The following is a 19998-nucleotide window of genomic DNA, read 5'->3' on the forward strand; positions in this document are numbered from 1 at the left end:
TGTTTATATAGCCTAAACGACAATGCCACAAGTGAGTTGAATTATCTAGCTTATGTCTTTTGGTATCAATTGCAAAAGCAGGAATTTTGTTATCTAACACATAAATCCCATTTTGTGAAATTCCTGAAAAATAAAAGATCGAATCTTTATAAAAATTGCAACTCTTGTCTTTTATTGAAATATGAAAACCGTCGTCAACAAGACGGCTAATAGAAATAATGTTACGAGACATCTCAGGAACGTATAAACAATTCCTTAATTCTATTACAAGCCTAGAGGGCAAAGGTAAAACATAATCTCCAATTGCGAGGGCGGCAACTCTTGCTCCATTTCCCACTCACAAGTTTATGCTTCCTTTCTTTAGTTCCTTAGTCTGATTTAGCTCCTGCATATTCGTACAAATATGAGATCCACATCCGGTATCAAGTACCCAAGATTCAGACAGTGAAACTGTATTTATTTCAATATAAAACATACCAGATGCTGAAGCACCGTTATTTTCCTTCTCGTGGAAGGTTAGGTACTCCATGCAGTTCCTCTTCCAATGCCCCAAGTCACCACAATAGTAGCACTTTCCTTTGGGCTTCTTAGATTCCTATCCCTTTATTTCGGTGAGCACAGCCCCCTTGCTTTTATCAAGATGGTTTGGATTGGGAGAGACCACTTTCCTTTTTCTCGATCCTTCAATAGTAAGGGCCAGTATCTCCTCGTTTTCTTTTATAATGGGCTCGACTGACTCGAGCATATGTGCAAGCTCTACAAGAGAGGTTTGCAAGCCACTCATTTGGTAGTTCATTATGAACTGTGAGTAACTCTCGGGGAGGGACTGAAGAAGTAAGTTTTCACTTAGTTCATGGTCCATCGCATCTCCAATACTAGAAAACTTGGTGATAAGGCTGATCATCTTTGCACAATGTGCCATTACAGATGTGCCCACCTGCATCTTGCTTTTATATAACTCCTTGGTTATTTCGAAGCGTTCGAACCGAGTTTCATTCACAAATAACTCTTTGAGGTGCTTGACCATGGAATAGGCATCCATATCTGAATGTAGTTGCCTTTTAACTTCCGGTGTCAGAGATGCAAGTATGATGTCCCCCGTTTGATCATCATCAGATTTATGCTTCAAGTAAGCATAAAATTCTTGGTAGGGAGCATCATCAGTTGGGTAAGGGGGTATCGGTGTATCAAGTACATACCCTTTCATCTCGAACTTCAAAACAATTTTGAGGTTACGAAACCAGTCGGTGAAGTTTGAACCATTCAATTTGTTATCGGTAAGGATGTAACGCAGATCGGTGTTAGTCATGATTTTAAGAGTGTGTTTAAATAAAACCTGAGAGTGAGAAAGAGTAAATGTATGTCATTCATTTGCTTTAAAGTATAACAATCTAAAATTATAGGCCTTTTAATTTATTTCAGATTGCTTCCACTATTTTGCCAAATTAATAGCCTTCCATATTAATTCGAAGAATTTCACAAATCCTTTAGTGAGCTAGGATCCTAACTCTTGAGATTTCGCCTTGAGTTTGCTCAACAAGCTAGTCTCATTTGTTAGGTAGATTCATGTAATCAATCACATCTCAAATGTGACTCCTAGGTTATTGGGTTACTAACCACATTAGTAACTAATATGCTATTCACATTAATCCCAACCATATTGCCCATTAGTTTATGACAACATGAGTTTGCTCATCCAATTATCATAATCTAATTTAAGTATTACCCCATATTCATGAAAGAATGATTTTCGATAATTCAGGTGTTACCATAAGCCCCGAGCTTGAGTTTGCTCAACAACCCAAAGGCCCCAGTACTGTCGGTTGAATTATAATATTAGGGAGGGGCAACCGATTTTAATAACTTGCTTATTTACTTAACTTTTTAACGAGGGATTTTATTTAAGTCTCATAATCTAACTTAGTCTTGATTTGCTTTAGCATACATCAGACACATACATTCACATACATTGGCGTTATGGACATATCATCTAAATTATTCCGTCGAACCAGAGACGGAATAAAAGGGCAAACCTAAGGAAATACTAACTATTACATATTTCTCTTTAGGTCCTCCGTCTTCTCCATGGCGCCTTGAAATTACATATTAATTTCTATACTACTATAAGAAAACTTCAATTGAATTGAAGGGAATCAGATGAGAGGAGAAATTACAATAGATAGTAGAAAGGCAGGACGCGCAGGCCCTATTTCAAAAATACCAAAAGACTAAAAGATGGTCCAAATATGTCCATAACTCCAAACATGCATAGACTTAATTAAATAAATTTAATTGGTTGATTACATAACCGTCTTATGTAATATTTAGGTTAATCACATTAACTCGCCAAATTAACTTTCATCCAATTTTACTTCTAATCGTTTTGTATCTTTATATTAATTCTTAGATTAATATAACCATATAAAACGTCGATTATGCATATCCCAATTATTTTGATTTCAATTCATTTAACACTTTGATTTACAACTTGGTAAAAACAAACTTTTAAACGAATTTTCATTCGATAATCAAAACAGAAAACTATTAATTTTCGAAACATATATTTATATATACAAGTTATATTCAAGCCGATTTTAACGATTAAAATCAAGTGGGATTCGGGCCGGGGGCCCGAAGCCGGGCTGCTGCCGTTTGGCAGCAGCCCCGCGGCTGCGCACGCGGCTGCTGCCGCGAGGCAGCAGCCGCGCGACGGCGGCTGGTCGCGCCGTGAGGCGCGACCCGAGCCGCTGTCGTATTTATTTTTTATTTTTTAATATAAAACATATATATATATATATATATATATATATATCAGATTTTAAAACGGTTTTAAAAACGATTTTCAGAAATAGGAAAAACTACAATAGATTTCCGTTTTATCTTTTAGAATTAATAAAACTAATTTTATTAACCTAACTATAAAACTAATAGATTTTGTTATAATGATTATCAACCGAAATAATTAGGAACATACGCATAATCTATTTTAATTAACAATTAATTAAAATTTATTTATCTTTAGAATTAATTAATCAAACAATTTGTTAATTAATCCTAACCATAAATATTTATTCAATCCTATTGAAAAACTTCTAAATTTTCATATATGAAATAACGGATTTAACGATGGCTCTGATACCACTGAAGGAAATTAGGCTAAGGTATAGCAGCGGAAATATAAAAAATTTAGCCTACTTCCTTTTAACCATAGGATCCGTTAATCGTTATTTCATATAAAGAGGGATAAGAAGAAATACCTTTTGAAGAACAATCTACCGTTGTTAATGAAGCGCCCACAACTCTTCTCCGAGTTCCCAAACATGAAGTAAAACACGGTGAGGTTAAGTTAGAATCAACCGTATAAGATGCAACCAAAATAGATTGCCTCTGATTAACCAACACAAGATCAAAGAAAAAGGAGATAGATGAAATTAATCAATCGATGGAAGCCATATGAATTCTTGTCCTTGAACTTGGGGGGGGGGGGGTCGAATTCTTTCTTTTTCTCTAAGGTAGGGATTTCGAAAATCACTTAGTGCTAGTTAGAGAGGGTTAGTCGAAATTCATGTATAGAGGGGGTATATATAATCACTTGTATCTAAACCCTAGTTAGATAGGAATAGGTTACTTAATAGGAATTCAATTCGGAATAGAATTCCCAATTATTATCTCATTATATATCTAATATATCTAGGATAATAATAAATAACCTAATTGGATAATAATAGGAGTATATTAATCTAATTAAAACTCCTAACTTAATTATCTCTTAATTAATTTAATTCATATTCCTAATCAAATTAGGATTAATAGAATTAAAATAATTCCTTATTTATTATATATAAATTTCGGCCCCCTCTAATTAAATGGGCCTTACTGGGCTCAATTGGGCTTCCATCAATTAATAACATCCATCTCTCTTTTGGTTCCAAGTCTTATGTGTGATCCATTAGGTTCTTACTACTTCTGGCCGTATGCAACTATTAAATTAATTTCTTCAAGAATTATATTTAATCTTTGCATAACGGAATGATGTACTGAGTATGTTATTGGCAAGTCTGTAATCATTCCCCCAGAGTCCGTTAAGAAGACAGGTTGATTCTGTCGTTAACCTTTCCGTATTAGTTACAGTATAATTCGATCCTTTATCAACTACATCCTTGAACTGAATCTTATGATTATGGGTGATGTCAAGTCACATATAGCAAGACGTTCGTTTTACTTGTACAGGCCGAGTCAACTCAAATAGATAGGTTAAGTGAAATTTGTATTTCTTACTCTTAAGCTATCACCTTGCAAGGATTTAGAGTCGAGTCTTCCACAAGCGATCCTTGGATGTATCTCCCATTAATCGGGAGTGATAAATGCTCAATCCAATGTATAACTACCCTGACATTACCTCCTGTGACACCCAACCTTTGCCGTTCACACCCCAGAGTCATCTCTGTTAAGGATCGTGGGACAGCAGGATCAAAGTCTCACATTCAGTAATTCAGGATGACCAATTAACATTCCTTTGAGTCTGAGGATTAGTTATACCTATTAATACCAATGAGATGAACAGGTGACAAGGATGAATCTACCCATCCTGTTATCTCAAATCGGATCCCCAATCCTAATGAACAACGTTTCATCGGATCTATGTAACTGTCCAGATATCTGTATATATGAAGCTTGTGAGATCAGCTTTCTGTCGGACAGAAGACATTGTTACATACAAGTCTCAACAGTGATATATCAATCCTAAACATATCACTTGACTTGGGGTGGTTTTAAGTTTATTAGTTTATAATAAAGTTTTGTCTCACTTCATGCTTGTATGAACACTTTATAATCACTTTAAACAAACTTATGGATTTCCTTTTATTAGACTTTATTTAGTGCTTAAAAGGGATTGCCTTTATATAGTTATAAAACATATATCTCATTAAAACAAATGATATAAAGAACAATTCATTTACATTAAGTTTGTATCCTAGAACAATTGTCTATAGGACACCAAAACCCCAACATATACGGCTCGACGATGTCTCTACACCGTATCCAACCGGCGTAGGACACTCGAAGCCGATCATCATCGGGGACAGGACCATAAGGCAACCACGTCACCTGAAAAAAATAATACTCAATAAAAAATAATAATATACTATAAATAATACTTAAATTAATTCTAAAATTTTATAAAATACCTCTGCCGCCGTCATACGATCCAGCTGTTCGCGTATGGTATCTAGTCGGGTGGTCGTCTTGCCTGGTACCCCGACCTCCCATCTCAGTGCACGGGCATGGTCAGCTGGGATCAAGTGAGCTCCTCTATGCGGCCGGAACACCGGAAAATACTCGTATATCCATGCTTGCAGTAGGGTCAAACATCCGCATATACCTGAACAATCTTCTCTGCTCGCTATTCCCAGTTGCCAGTACAACATGGCAAGTGTAGCAGACCCCCATGATAGTCCAGCTGCCCCGCTGACACCGCCGTAAACCTCAGCAAGATGGGTCGGCCTAATCCCATCTCCACTCTTGTCAACAAACAGAGTGGATCCAAGCATAAGCCACATCCATGCTGTGGCCCGAGTAGTGTCATCCCTACCCTGGATGACAAGCCCGTGTATAGCCTGAACAAATACACCTCCACCACCCCATAAATGTCGGCCCGGCAACAGAAGCTGATCCTGATTCACCCCAAACATCATCATGCACATGGCATGAAGCCCGTCAATAGTGGGAGACTCGGACACCATCGGACCGTCGATCGGGATCCGAAGAATCTGCCACACATCATGCAGCTGGATAGTCATCTCCCCGAACGACATGTGGAAGGAGTTCGTATCAGGCTGCCACCGCTCCACGAACGCAGTCAATAGCGGAGTGTCGAGGTTCTTAAAAATGGCATGTGGAAGGTGAGACAAACCAGTCTTCTCGATCATCTCCTTCATCTGTAAAATGACACATACAATTTATACAATTACTGAATTACAAATTACAATAAATGTTGACACACTATATTATTCTTACCTCGGGTGACGCACCAGAAAACCACTGACACAAATCTCGGCATGCTGATGATCTGTTGTAGCATGTCAAAAACGACTGAATCTCTCATCCCAGCATCCGTGAGGCAACATGTCCTAGAAAACTAGGAATCACGGAACCATCAACGGGGCCACCATGCACCGGTCCAGTAATTAGCCAGCTCTCGTCCTCACTAGCTTTGGGACGTTTGCTTGTCCCTGAAAGTTATAAAATTATACTAAAATTATAACAAATTATACTAACATTATACTAAAATACTAAAATTATACTAAAATATACTAAAATTATAAAAAAATACCTGTACTCGCAAAACGACCTCCTACGCGCTGGGTCGGTTGTCTTCCCGGGGTCGGCTGCTCATCGCTATCCTCAACCTCGCGATCACGTGCAACTGCAGACTGTCGCACTGCCCGGGCTGCCACATCCAGGTAGTCCTCAAAAGTATCGCTATCAGGCTCTCTGTCATCAAAATCTGTCGCCCCCTCCGATCCATCAATATTGGCCTGCTCCACAATTGGTCCCCTCCTCAACTGGTCCCTCGCAGCCCCTCTACGCCTACGCTCGGATATATCAATACCACACAATCTCGTATTGCGTGGTGTATCATCCTCGCCGTTCATATCTAGACGACGAGCAGATGACGGGATGGATTTCCCACCCCTAGTAGGCCGCTCCATCTACAAAAAAAAATTACATATAGTTAATAAAAAATGGTAACATATAAATTATAAATTACACTAAATTAATAAAATTGTAAATAATGTAAATTATACTAAAGTTATAAAATTATGCTAAAATACTACTAAATTAATAAAATTGTAAATAATTGTAATTATACTAAAATTATAAAATTATAATAAATTATACTAAAGTTATAAAATTATGCTAAAATTATACTAAAATTAAACTAAAATTATAAAATTACACTAAATTAATAAAATTATAAATAATGTAAATTTTTATAAAAAAAAACCTTGGGCGTAAGGGAATCACGGCAAGACCACTGGTCGGGCGTATGAACATTACGCCCGACCAGTGGTGCGGGCGTAAGCGCATCACGCCCGACCTGCGGTTCGGGCGTTCGAGCATCACGCCCGACCAGTGGTGCGGGCATGTGGCTATCACGCCCGCACCACTGGTCGGGCGTGATTGTCTCACGCCGGAACCACAGGTCGGGCGTGATGCTCATACACCCGACTGCGATTCCGGCGAATTCAAAAAAACCCCACAGATTTCAGTTCGATGTAAAAATCAATGAAATAAAACGGTAAATCTTACCATTTTAGCTTTCCCTTTACGGCTTTTGTCACCATCCATGATTCAGTTCACTAATTTGTTCGGATTTGAGCAAAAATCTTATAGGATTCTTGAGAGGTTTTGGGTTTTTTCAAATTTAATGTAAAGGGTAGTTCGATCTATTCCCGAGGCTAGAAGTATAAATTAGTGGTTGGGTTTAGTAACCCCTATTTTCCCCAAATTTCTATTTTCAAAGGGAAAACACGGAAAAAGTATGAAAGTGAATAGTTATAATTAATGAAATATTTGTTAGTTTTCATTTTAAACTCTTATTCCAAATTTTCATTAAACTTCCTAAATTATCAATCTTATTATCATTAAAGCAAATAGAATATTATTTAATGTTACTTTCATATTTCATATGTTTTTTTTGAAGAAACATATTTCACATGTTAAAATAAATAAATTTACAATTCTGGAATGAATGGGAGTCCTACTATTACTTATTTAAGAATTGTTTTTCCTAATTTTAGTGACACCAAATAATTTAAATATACTGTTAAAAAAAACAATTTAAATATAAAAATGAAAGCTTCATAGTTTCGCCGTTGTGGAAGCAAACGAAACGGGTAGTACTAGTGGCTCCGCCCCGAAATTGAGAATGATGAAATGGAATCGAATCCAACCAAAACCCAAACAGTCAGTCACTCTTCTGAGTACGGACTCTTTTCTTTTGCTTTTCAAAAATATTTTCTTTTATGCCGTTTTCCATTTCAATTCTAGAAAACTCTCCCAATTTCACTTCTCCCTTTCTGGGTCTGTCTTTTTCATTCTTTTTATGTTCTGTGCGTCTTTTAGTTTCTGAGGAGGAAACATAAAAATGGCGGGAAAAGAGCTTCAACTACAACTATTGGACGATGGACATAAACTCCTTAATCCCCCATTTTCCATTGATGACCTTCTCTCTGTTCTTGACGTAAGCAACCAACACCCATTTCTTTTTTCCCGTTTATTAGTACACATGTATTTATTTTTCTGTTTATTTAATTATTTCATGGAATGTTTTCTCTTCGGGTTATTGTCAAAGCATGGGTCGCTCTGTATACTGTTTTTTCTTTCTTTCTTTCTCATTTTCCACTATAAATTTGCGTTTTTAATTATTCCTGTAATTCTCTGAGCACGGCTTCAAATGAAACCCCTTTTTCCACTTCTTATATTGGGAATGTGATTTACTCTTTGTTCTATTCTTGTTTTTTCTTCACTACTGAAAATAGTAATTTATGAAGTTTTGCTGATGTATAGCTGTTTGGTTTAGGACTATTTTTGCTAATTGACAGCCTCAGTTACGAATTTGTTTAAACTAAATGCTTATGAAATAAGTTCTTTATCAATGCAATGAGTGCTTAAATTTGATTGAATATCACTACATAGTTTGTTCTGCAGCTTATGTATGAATTGGAAGTTGAACCTTTCTTTGGCATACATTCTAGTGGTTGGATTTGCTTTGCCTCTGAATATCTTTCTTTAGATTTTTCTTAGTATTTGAATGTTTCTCTTGAGTTATTATGGCTCTGATATATCTAGTGTCCTCTCTTTGTTTTCTACTTTTATATGTCTTATAGAGAGTTGAAGTTCATCTGAAAAAGGTGAATCAATCAGCATGTGGAACAATGGTTGCAGCAGTTTCACCTTTGAGGAATGCATTAGTTTCTGATAAGCTTTTGAAACATTCAGATACAGATGTGAAAGTTTCAGTTGCTGTTTGCATTAGCGAGATCATGAGAATAACAGCACCAGATGCTCCTTATAGCGATGAACAAATGAAGGTGCTTTCAACATCTATCATCCATTCACCATCTATTATATTATTTCTCCTTTCTCCTTGTGTAATACTCCTATGCTTGCATGTGCAGGAAATATTTCATCTGTTTATTGCTGTGTTTTGGAAACTCTCTCACATGTCCAGCCGCTGTTACTCGAAGGTGGTATCAGTACTTGTTACTGTGGCAAAGACAAGGGTTGTCGTGGTGATGGTGGATCTCGAGTGTCATGCTTTGATTATCGAGATGTTTCAACTTTTTTTGACGATTACTAGGTAACTAATATATTTAATGTGGTGTCACTCTGGTTCTTTCTCCTAAGCAAGGTCTCCCGTTTGAATGACGAAATCATTGAGAGGGCTGTACCCCCACCCCCAAATCAAAATAAAAAATTCCTTTACAAGGTTCATACCTCGCAGCTTGTCAAGTTATGGAGCTTCTAGTTTTTACATAAATTACAACATTATAATTTATTTATGCACGAGTATAAAATGAAAGTTTCTTTGTACATGCCATGAATGTTTACAGATTGCACAAACAACCAGATCTACTTGAACCTCATCTTTCTGTTTCATTGACAGATATTATCTCGTACTCTTTAATTATGGAAGGGTTATTATGATGAATACCTTCTTTAGTTAACTGATATATAATTTTTTTTTCCCCTTTTTCTTTTGAAGATCAAACAACTCAAATCTTGTAACAACTGCCATGGTGGGAATAATGACTATAGCATTATTGGAAAGTGATGATATTCCTTTGGAGATTGTCATTCACCTTTTAGCTAGTGTCAGAAAAGGAAATCAGGTGATAATTATTTTCATGATCACTCTTGAACTACCTTCTTATTTGCACTGATAATACTAATTAGGAGGAGCTTTTTTTTTTTTCCTCAGAACCTTTCACCAACTTCATGGAAGTTGGGGAGGGAAGTTATGAAGAATTGTGCTACAAAAATTTCACCTTATATTTTGAAAGCATTGAACAGCATAGGGGATTCTTTGGATAATTATGACCAACTAGTCAGTTCTATTTGCCAAAATGCAACTGATAATATCAAGCCGTTGGATATACGCGGTTCCGGTGAACATTCGGTATGTTCATATCCTAACTATATGTTTCTCTGGTTATATTTATAGACATCTGCCTGGTATTAAACGGGACAAAAGGTTTTTGGTTGTCTTTCTGGTTTTTTCTCCGAAATTTTTATCTGATTCTGAATCCTGATGCTGTTCTCTTGGGTGATATACACAAGAGAAGCTCTGGAGCTCTTATTCAAGATCTGTTTGGCAATCTATTGCCTAAATGAAATATTTCAGTTTTCCTTTGATTCATAATGATTTTTGAATATTCACATCTCTTTTCCTTGAAACTCATATTCATGCTTTAATGTATGCTTATTTTGCTCTGGAATATTTGACTTTTTAGCTGGAGTTTGTGTTCCATATGTAGCATCAGCAGTACCATCATCAACATCTATTATAGTAGCACAATATATGACATTCATTTATTGAGGCACAAAGGAATTCCAGTCGTGATATGATGATACAAATAGAATCCAATTAACAGATGATAGGATTGTGTACTTGGGGAAATTGTACTATCTGTGAATACCGATTATCTGTTTGTACAACAAACTATGGGGAGATATTTAATCATGGTTTGCGTGGTACATTTCTCCACCTGATGCTTACTTCAACAGATTAATTATGAAAGACCAGCCATCCTGCGTGGGAAGAAGACTAGGTGCAAAACGACCTATGCAAATGCTGGAACAGAAGAAATTAATTATGATAAGGTACAACCCAAAAGCACTCTGGTCTTATTAAATCAATGCTATTTTTGCGAGAATATCTTTCCTCTTTCTGTTTTTGGTGAAGAATCACCACTTTTTTGGCAGTTCCGATATTTACTGTTACAGGAGTTGAATAGTATTCTTGCTTTTGTGGATTTTGATAATGGAAGGATCCTTTTGGTTATTATACCCCTTTTTGAGATGTATCATATTCAATTCTAGGAAGCACCGAAATTTCTAGGAGGTTAATGTATGGGTATCGGATACTCCGACACTCTGGGGACATGCGGGGACACACACTCCAAAATAAGTGTTCCCTCTTTTTTTTTTGTAATATGGGCACACTTTGGGGACACTTGTGGGACATGGTTTCTTAGTTAATTTAGTAGAATATAGTTTTTTTTAATAGTTTTACAAAAAAGAGGGGTTGATATAAAAATAAAATACAACCCTAATAAAAAAAAAGAAATCAAGATCTAAAGAAAAGAATATAGCAAAACTGGCCCTTTTTTTGTAGTTTGAATAGTTTAAAGTATTAAATGTTTATTTTTGATGAATTAACGACTTATGGATGTTATTTATGGTTTATAATGACATATGAATGTTATTATGATAAATTTGGGGTGTGCCTTTCGTACTCGTGTCTCACATTTCTTAAAAATGCCGTTTGCCGCACTCACACTCGCACCTGTACCCTTACGACTACCTGTGTCATGCTTCCTAGATGCAATCACATTTAATATGTTTTTTTCCACTTAACTAAGACAGAAACCTGTTGTTATTTTCCTAAGCAGTTTCTTTGCCGTGCAAGACTCTGAAATTGTTGCTTATTGGGTTAGAAAATATTCAGATTTCTTTTAAAACCAGAATGCCATCTTATTGTCTTTGACAAGTTCTTCAATGAAAAGATGCTTGCTAAATGCAAATGAATAAACTTTCTTAGATTGTTTATGCATATTTGTTAATTTCACATTTCGGTTGATTAAATTGAACAATTAAATCTTTCCTCGCATTTTACGGTTGTTTTGGATGTAAATGTATTATTCATCAAGTAATATGGCATATGTTGACAGGGACAATCCATGGACTTTCCAGTTGCTGGCTGTTCTCTAAACCCGTAAGCTTGCTGAACTCTCCAAAATATTTCTTGAATATTTCTTCTCGACATGCCATTGCCGCTCTTTTTATTTTTCTGGAATTACTCCCAGTCTCCCACTCATGCAAAATTTAGTATCATATAATGTTCATTCAATTGAAGAAACTATACGTGCATTGCAACTGATAGTTGTATTGATAACCTGCTAAATGTATAAGTAGGCAAAACTGGATCCAGTTAATATTATGTTTGTTGCTGAAAAAAACACATAATATTTTGACTTGTATAGTTGCTAAATGTTGACTTTCATCCCCTGAACTTGGCCCTTGAACTTTAATTTTTGTTGAAGTGTACCTCTTATGGAGGAAATATCATCAGAATGAAGCAAGTACCGTCCATTAAAAAGTATATTTCCCTGTATGCCAAGCTTGACAATTTCGTCTATGAAGGAATACATTCTAACAAAAGTTTTTAAGGACTAAAGCTTACTAAATGAAAGTAGAGGTACTGAAAGTCAAAATTTGGTGAAGCACAGGGGGCCAAACATATGGTTTTGCCTTTGTTGCTGCTGTACTGCATATGGACCATGTGGCTGACTATTTATGTGATTTTGTTCTCATATTTTCATGCTGATTTTTGACATACTGTAGAGAAAATTTGTGGTGTACGTTTATTGTGCTTAGAAGTATTTCTGATCTTATGAACAAATTTTTGCAGATATATGCAACAATCAGGCATTTCTACCACTTGTTTGAGCAAATATGTAAGCCCAATCAGTTCGCAAAATCAGCAGCAGAACCAAGAGTTCGTCCCATCTTCTATTGACGCTCTTCCAGCCATTACTGGAGGAACTGGTGCCTGCAGTGGTACGATATTAGTGCAAGGCTATGAAGTCAAGACTAATGTTGCACCAATATTGAGAACCATATTCGCAAAGTATGGTGATATCGCTGCTGACTGCCTATACAAATCACCATTAATGAGAGCTTCTTTGCTTGAAATCGTATGCAATGTTGTCCTCCGGCTGCAACAAACTAGTGTTCCTTTCACGTTGTTGGAGATTAAAATCATCCAAAACGAAATGAAAGAATTAGAGGGTTCGAAGCTGAAAATCTCATGGCTGACCCGACCGCTAGAGAAGATATCTGAAATCGAAAAGATAGCAGAGATGCATTCAGTGCTCAAGTCTGTGAAGGCGAATAGCATGTTAGTAATAAAAGCCGCAAGCAAGGAGCTGGAAGGTTCACTTATGGAGCTAGTGGAATTGCAGAAACGGATGGGAGAGGCGGAGAAGCGTATAAGCGCAATGAAGCTGGTGGTGAAAAAGGTTGATGATGCCATTAACGAGGCTCAGGATCGAGAACGAAGCTGGGTAAGGCAGATTAATGAGCTTCTGTAGGGATATTAGAGAAACAGAAGTAAGGAAGTTTTTTTTTTTTTTTTTGTAGACATTAATTTAGGGGCAGCCACACAATTCAACTAATGTGTAGGGTTGTAAATGTTGGTGTGTGGTGGTTTTTATTTGACTGTCCTTGAAAAGAAAGATCATTTCATTGTGGACTGCTATTTATTAGTTGGTTCAGTTTCCCTATTTCAACGAAAACCTTTGCCCTGGCCTTGGACCAACTTTTGTCTACCAAAAACATAAAAGAGCACCTCAATTCTCGGACTGCGTTAGACACTATTTAAACAGAGGCCTCTTCAATTTTAAGTTTAATGTATATAATACTATTCAAATTTAAAATTTTCTAGAGTCTCTTAATTATTCAAGCTAACTTTATTAATTGATAGTTGAATGTTTTCAATTTATTAACTTCATGAGGCTCCTATACCAAATTGTTGTGTACTTAAATCAGGTATCATCATGAGTTAGGTTTTGATACTAAATTGGAGTTTGGTATGCAACATGAGTTTGATTGGTTTCGTATATTACTCTCGGAGTATAAAAAAAATTTCATGCAATAATAGCAAATAATTGATTGTACTATGTGTACTAATGGCACGCTACACCAAAAGTAATGATGAAGAGTAACCAAATGTGCCACGTGGATTAACGACACGCGCATGATCAAGCTGAAATGTGATAATTTCACTTTAATCAACACAGGGCTAGCACACGTCAAATCCATGTGGTCCCATCTAACAAGGTCCCTCCAACCTCACACTCACACATGTCAAGAATGTAGACTGGAGCAAGGAAACTCCCAATTCCCAAAATTCCCTCAAGCATTATATTAGAGGCGATCTGACTTATCTAAAGTTTCTCACGTTTTTTAGGTTCTTAAATGTTACTTTCCTCTGTTCCATAAACCTCTGCTAAGCATCAAACCACAAGCTGCCTACCTAAAAGCCCTCCTCAACTTTTATCCACATCCAATTGGAGTGGTGAACGTTACTTCTCTAGGAAGAAGATTGTCTTCAGATGTGGGTGTTTCTAAAGACACGAAGAGATGTTACCTCAAGATTCCGATCTTCATTTTCAGATGCAATTGATGCTTCTGCTTCATCAGCACTCTGCTCTTCTGTCTCCACAACCATGAAGCAAACATGGGTTGTCTCAGTAGCATCACCTTATGAGGAGGAAGACTCATAGATGTCATTCTAGGTGGCTACCATTGCCTTCTTTCCAGACTTTTTGTCCTTTTTCAATACTGGACAGTTAAATTTGATGTGTCCAGGTTGGTGGAATTAAAAACAGGTGATAGGTTTGGAACAGTCATTCTGATATTTGCTTTTACCATGTTCTCTTCTTGGCCGTTCAGACCTTATGTATGACTTCTTGTACTGATCACTCTTTCAGAACATCCATTTCATTTTATGGGTGAACATTATCATCTCTTCATCATCAATAATGCTTTCTTCTGAGGAATCAGCTTTCAGCACTATCGACTTTTGTTTCTTATCTTCCGACTTTTCTTTAGCTTCGAAATTCTTCATTGATATTTCATGAATAAAAATGGATCCAATTAACTCATCATACTTATACGTCATTAAGTCATGAGCTTCTTCAATGGCTGTCTTCCTTTCATGCCAACCTTTCGAAAGGCTTCTGAGAATCTTCTTTACTTGCTCCTCCTCTAAGAAGACTTTTCCAAGTGTTTTGAGCTCATTTATGATGTTGGTGAATCTAACATTAATCTCATAAGTGTCTTCACCTTCCTTCATCTCAAAAAGTTCATAGAGTCTCATATTATGATTGACCTTTGACTCTTTAACCTTGATGGTTCCCTCATAAGTGACTTCCAGCTTATTCCATATCCCCCGTGCTGACTCGCATCCTGAAATCTTATTATACTCTGCAGCATCTAGAGTATAATGAAGCATATTGATAGCTGGTGTATTATTTTGGAGCTTCTTCAAGTCATCCTCTGACCACTTATCTTCAATTTTAAGAGTTTAACTCCTTCAACTGTTTCATATGGTTCATAGGGGCCTTTAACTATTACCAACTAGGCACTCATGTTTTGTGCTTCGATGAAGTTCTTCATTATGTTTTTCTAGAACGTATAGTTCGATCTAAAGAACAGAGGAGGTCTGGTTATTGACAATCCTTGTGGGAGGATTTGAGTTGTCTCATTTCCCGGAATGAAACTTATGCAATTGACTACCATTAGTGATCTGGCTCAAGATAGTTTTATCTTAATAAATAGAGCTTAAGCTCTGATACCAGTTGTTGGTCCCTTGTGAGATAGAATCTAGTTCCAAGAAGGGGGGGGGGGGGGGGAGGGGGACTGAAACTATTGGGTAAATTTTAACCTTTAATAAATTTCTCACAGCTTTAGATCAATAGCATAAGACAAGACAAACTCGGAATCAGAGGCAAACTTTGTTTGTTGCGTTAGGCATGAACAAAGTTTGATTATGCTTCTGAACGTTTTATACACAATGCCACTTAACTGGAAGAGCCTCTGTGAGTTAATTAGACATGTTATTGAGCATAATAATCAGAAGCACAGGTTGTAGATTTAAACACAAAAGCAAGCTATATATATAGAGGAAATGGTTAGAGAAATAGTTACGCATCGATTTATACTGGTTCAGCATCCTGCCTACATCCAGTTCCCAAAATACATTCTTTTGGGTTTTAATCCACTAGTGAACTCTTTCAACATGTAGAGCACAAACTCTTACGATAGATACAAAGTACCGTCCTTTACACTTCACCATCAACTATCTATCTACCTCTCTTACTATTCACTTATAACAGAAGTGAACAGAAGAGCTTCTGATTAAACTATTTATAAGCTTGTTCTTACTCAGAACACAATGAAAAACTACAAGCTATTACACGAATGAAAACAGTAAATGTGTATGAGCTTTTGTTTTGCTTTTGGAACTTCAAGGATGATTTTCTCTAGATTTCAGCGTTGATCATCAAGTCCAAAATGAGCAAAGTGATAGGTCTTTTATAGCGACACTTGAAGCTGAGTTATTTCGAATTTCAAAATAACTGTTGGAGGGAAATGCTCCTCCTCTCCCTTTCATCTTCAGCATTCAGTACACACAGCCAATTGTTGATCTTCTTTTTTTCGTTGTGGCCAGGAGACAGCATGCTTCTGAGTAGACGTGGCCATGGGTCGGTTTGGGCTGGGCTAGGCGGGCTTTTTTATAAAAGTCCTCTGCCCAAGCCTAGCCCAGTCCACTAGTAATTTAGGTGGGATCGGGTCGGGCTGGGCTCGAGCTTAAAAATCAAATTCCAAGCCCGACCCATGTAAACCCACCTAAACATACATACATAATTTTTTTAATTATAAAAAATAAATTTTAATACTTAAAATAAATATTTAATATATAAATCTATAAATATATAAAATTTATTAATTAATATTAATAGGCGGGCCAAACTGGACCGACCTGTTCTATTTTTATTAATCCCAAACCCGCCCAAAAAATAGGCGGGCTTTAGCGGGTTTGGACCGACCTGGGCCTAACAACAATTATCATTGTTCAAATCCGGCCCAAGGGACACGGGCATGGGCAGGCCGAGTGGATACCCGAGCCCATGGACATGTATACTTCTGAGTACTTGGCAGAGACAGTCAGTTTGTCTACACAAATGAGGTAAAGATTCCAAGTTGACCAGAAGACAAGTCATATGCTTCTTGTACTTATTTCCTTATTTAGTGATACAATGTTAGTGGTCCAGAGTCAGCGTTGATCTTGATATGGTTTGATCTTCATCTTCCGGAACAAACATTCCTTTTGGCTTGGGCCTTGTTTCTGGTACCATCCAATTATTGGGTGAAATATGCCTTGGGGCCTTTGATCCAATTTCAAAGCCTTTATCTTTTTACCTTTCTTTCTCTTATTTTAATCAAACATACACTTAATGAACAATTAGTCCAATTAAAATCAACATTTAATTTTAATGTTTAACTTATTATGAAATATAAATTATCATTGAATATTTTTTTTATAATAAAAATTAGTGTGGAAATTGTGTTTCAACACATAGCTTCTTGTGGTAGCCTCGATTGAACCATTGCCAAAGAAGTTTCGGATTATGAAATGATCGGCTTTGATACCAACTGATACGGATTCGTGACAATAATGATGGTTTTAATCTTAAACCAACAAAGAATGATTTCTTTATTAGCTAAACTAGTAGGAGTTAATACCAAAAGGTTAGAAACCTTGCTTCCAAAGAGGAATTTTGGCGTTTGATTGATAATAGTTGTTTATCCTTACAAATACGTCTATGTACTAGGTAAGAAAAGTCCCCAAAGTCCTTACTAGTCTTACAAATTAGACTTATATTATAGGGGTAAAATCGGAGGAATTAAGCTAATGGCAACAAATATGCCTAAATGGTAAAACAGTAAATAGGCTTAAATGACAAAACAGTAAATAAACTGAAGGAGATTGGTGGCAGGTTTATGAAGGACTTGTCTTCCTTGGCCATGAAATTGGGCCACACGACTTGTGGTCTATTTGACACGACGTGCGGCTTAGTCTTGGGACAGTCACACGGGCTTAGGGTCTTCAACTCGGCGTGTGGGGAAGTCCTCTCATAATGTTGTTGATATGTATCACACGATGTGTGAAGAAAGTCGCATATGAATTAATTCAAAAGTTACAGGAACTCTAGCAAACAGTCCACACGAAGTGTGAAGGTCTGACACGCCGTGTGGCTTTTTCCCTATGAAATCTCCCTCACGCTATGTAAACTCTCCTTCACGCTTGTCTTGGTTTGCCCAAGGACGTTAATTTTTCATTATAATGCAAGAAATAAATTCATGTGACGAGTTGAATATGTATCAAATTAACTAAACAAGTTGCATTAAAAAAATAAAAATAAAACTAAACAAGTTTTCAAGCAATTAATTAAGGTTAAAGATGATTTTTATCTTCTTGTTGTTATTATGTTTGTTTATACACCACCAAACTATTTGATTTGTCTCCCCCTAACCTAAAATTTAATAATCCTAAAAATATATATATAATGAATAGCTAACCTCTTGATTGCTACATAAACCTACTAAGATTATTGGCAATTAGTTTAGTTTTCCATTTGTAAAATCCATTCTTTAAAGCTAAACTATGCCCATAAAACAACAACAAAAATGCATTACTCCACCATATGTTCTCCGATTCTTCTTTTAAACTTTCTTTCATGTCAACATATGACTGATTCATTTTAATTAGAAAAATACAAACATATATATATATATATGAATTCTATTTATATACTCTTCTTAAAAAATTGAGACTTTTCGGGTAGATGACATGACAGATGTTAGAATAATATTTTTTTAGTTTAAATTTAATTTTTCTTTAGTTATATTTTGGTTTGTTAATTGTAACCTTCCTATTATACTTTCAAAAAAGAGAAACATTTGTAGTAAAACAGTAATTTTTTTAAAGAGAATATCAATTAGTGAGTTGATGATTTTAAGGTGACAAATTGTATTACTTGTGATATTAATAATCTTGAGGTGACCACCGACGTTCTTACGAGGAAGGTATTAATTTTGAGATTAATAACTTGAGGGTGACTATTGAGGTTCTTATAATAAATGTATCAATTATGAGATTAATAACGTTGAGGTGGTCCTTATGATGAAAGTATTGGTTGTGAGATTAATATCATTGAGGTGATGGTTGATATTCTTATGATAAAAGTGTAAATTAAGATGGAGAGTAAAAACTGAACTTTGTAACATTAAATTGGAAGCTATTTTATTGCTTCATGAATGGTTATTTTTACTTTTTGTAGTCGTTTTTATGCTTTTATGAATCTTGTAAGGTTTTATTCTTTATGTTGTTGTTGTACTTGTTCTTTCATCTATTAAAGATTTAAGCGTTTCTATCAAAAAAAAAAAAAAAAAACCTTAAATATCAAGAAGTTATTTAAAGAGAACCACATTCCACGTTAATAATGTGAGTATAATGGAGGAGTTGCTGCTAATAGTTAAAGATGAGACGGAGGGTTAGTTAGATGAGGATTAGATCAATTGCTCCCAACTCCTTTTTATATAGGTTTCCCAAATATAGCTAATCTCAAATTGGCACGTATATAAAAGTATATTGATAAAATTGAAAACATGTCATATGGAACTCTTCTTAGAAAACTAATAGTGGTCTTCAAAAAAAAAGAAAACTAATAGTGATTTAAATTGGGATTTGAAATCTCTCTTTTATGGGATAATAAGGAAATCTGTTGTCTCCAATTTAATGTCCCATTCCATATCTCTCTCATAAAAAATGGTTCATTTTTATTGTGTGAGACGTATTAATTGGGGACCACTTTTTATGAGAGAGACATAGAAGGAGACACTGAAATAGATACAATAGATTTTCTTCCAGAATATAGTACCGTGAGCGAAAATAGCGAAGTTTTATGGATTGAGAATCTGTAGAGAGATCAAGCAAACAGGAGCACACTCGCTTTTAATGGGTTGTTATAGAAAATCATCACCTTTTAGTTTTGAAAAGCCATGGACAGTTATTACATTTGCAGCAATAGGCACATACCCATTAAGACATTGTAGTTAGCAGTCGCTCCCTCATGCCTA

At 36.0% G+C, this 19998-nt stretch overlaps 2 protein-coding genes across 2 annotated transcripts; one reads left to right on the forward strand and one right to left on the reverse strand.

The window, feature by feature from the left end:
* Positions 1-5624: 5624 nt before the first annotated feature.
* LOC136221992 (uncharacterized) lies at positions 5625-6685 on the reverse strand. The gene is made up of 3 exons (XM_066009469.1): positions 6335-6685; positions 6019-6233; positions 5625-5939 (listed from the first exon to the last, which is right to left on the reverse strand). Exons 1-2 carry the CDS (start codon positions 6654-6656, stop codon positions 6103-6105), a joined length of 453 nt encoding a protein of 150 aa, XP_065865541.1. The 5' UTR covers positions 6657-6685; the 3' UTR covers positions 5625-5939; positions 6019-6102.
* A 1175-nt stretch (positions 6686-7860) lies between these two features.
* LOC136221899 (sister chromatid cohesion protein PDS5 homolog E-like) lies at positions 7861-13687 on the forward strand. The gene is made up of 9 exons (XM_066009373.1): positions 7861-7988; positions 8131-8248; positions 8895-9098; positions 9186-9367; positions 9773-9899; positions 9989-10186; positions 10795-10890; positions 11961-12004; positions 12701-13687. Exons 2-9 carry the CDS (start codon positions 8153-8155, stop codon positions 13380-13382), a joined length of 1629 nt encoding a protein of 542 aa, XP_065865445.1. The 5' UTR covers positions 7861-7988; positions 8131-8152; the 3' UTR covers positions 13383-13687.
* The last annotated feature ends 6311 nt before the right edge of the window (positions 13688-19998 follow it).

This window comes from Euphorbia lathyris, chromosome 3, assembly GCF_963576675.1.
Source record: "Euphorbia lathyris chromosome 3, ddEupLath1.1, whole genome shotgun sequence".
Taxonomy (NCBI): domain Eukaryota; kingdom Viridiplantae; phylum Streptophyta; class Magnoliopsida; order Malpighiales; family Euphorbiaceae; genus Euphorbia; species Euphorbia lathyris.

Coding starts and splice junctions, on each gene's coding strand:
- LOC136221992 (XM_066009469.1), bottom strand. CDS start 6,656: ATGAACGGCGAGGATGATACACCACGCAATACGAGATTGTGTGGTATT. Junction 6,234..6,334: donor AGGTCGTTTTGCGAGTACAG/GTATTTTTTTAT, acceptor TATAACTTTCAG/GGACAAGCAAACGTCCCAAA.
- LOC136221899 (XM_066009373.1), top strand. CDS start 8,153: ATGGCGGGAAAAGAGCTTCAACTACAACTATTGGACGATGGACATAAA. Junction 8,249..8,894: donor ACCTTCTCTCTGTTCTTGAC/GTAAGCAACCAA, acceptor TATGTCTTATAG/AGAGTTGAAGTTCATCTGAA. Junction 9,368..9,772: donor CTTTTTTTGACGATTACTAG/GTAACTAATATA, acceptor TTTCTTTTGAAG/ATCAAACAACTCAAATCTTG.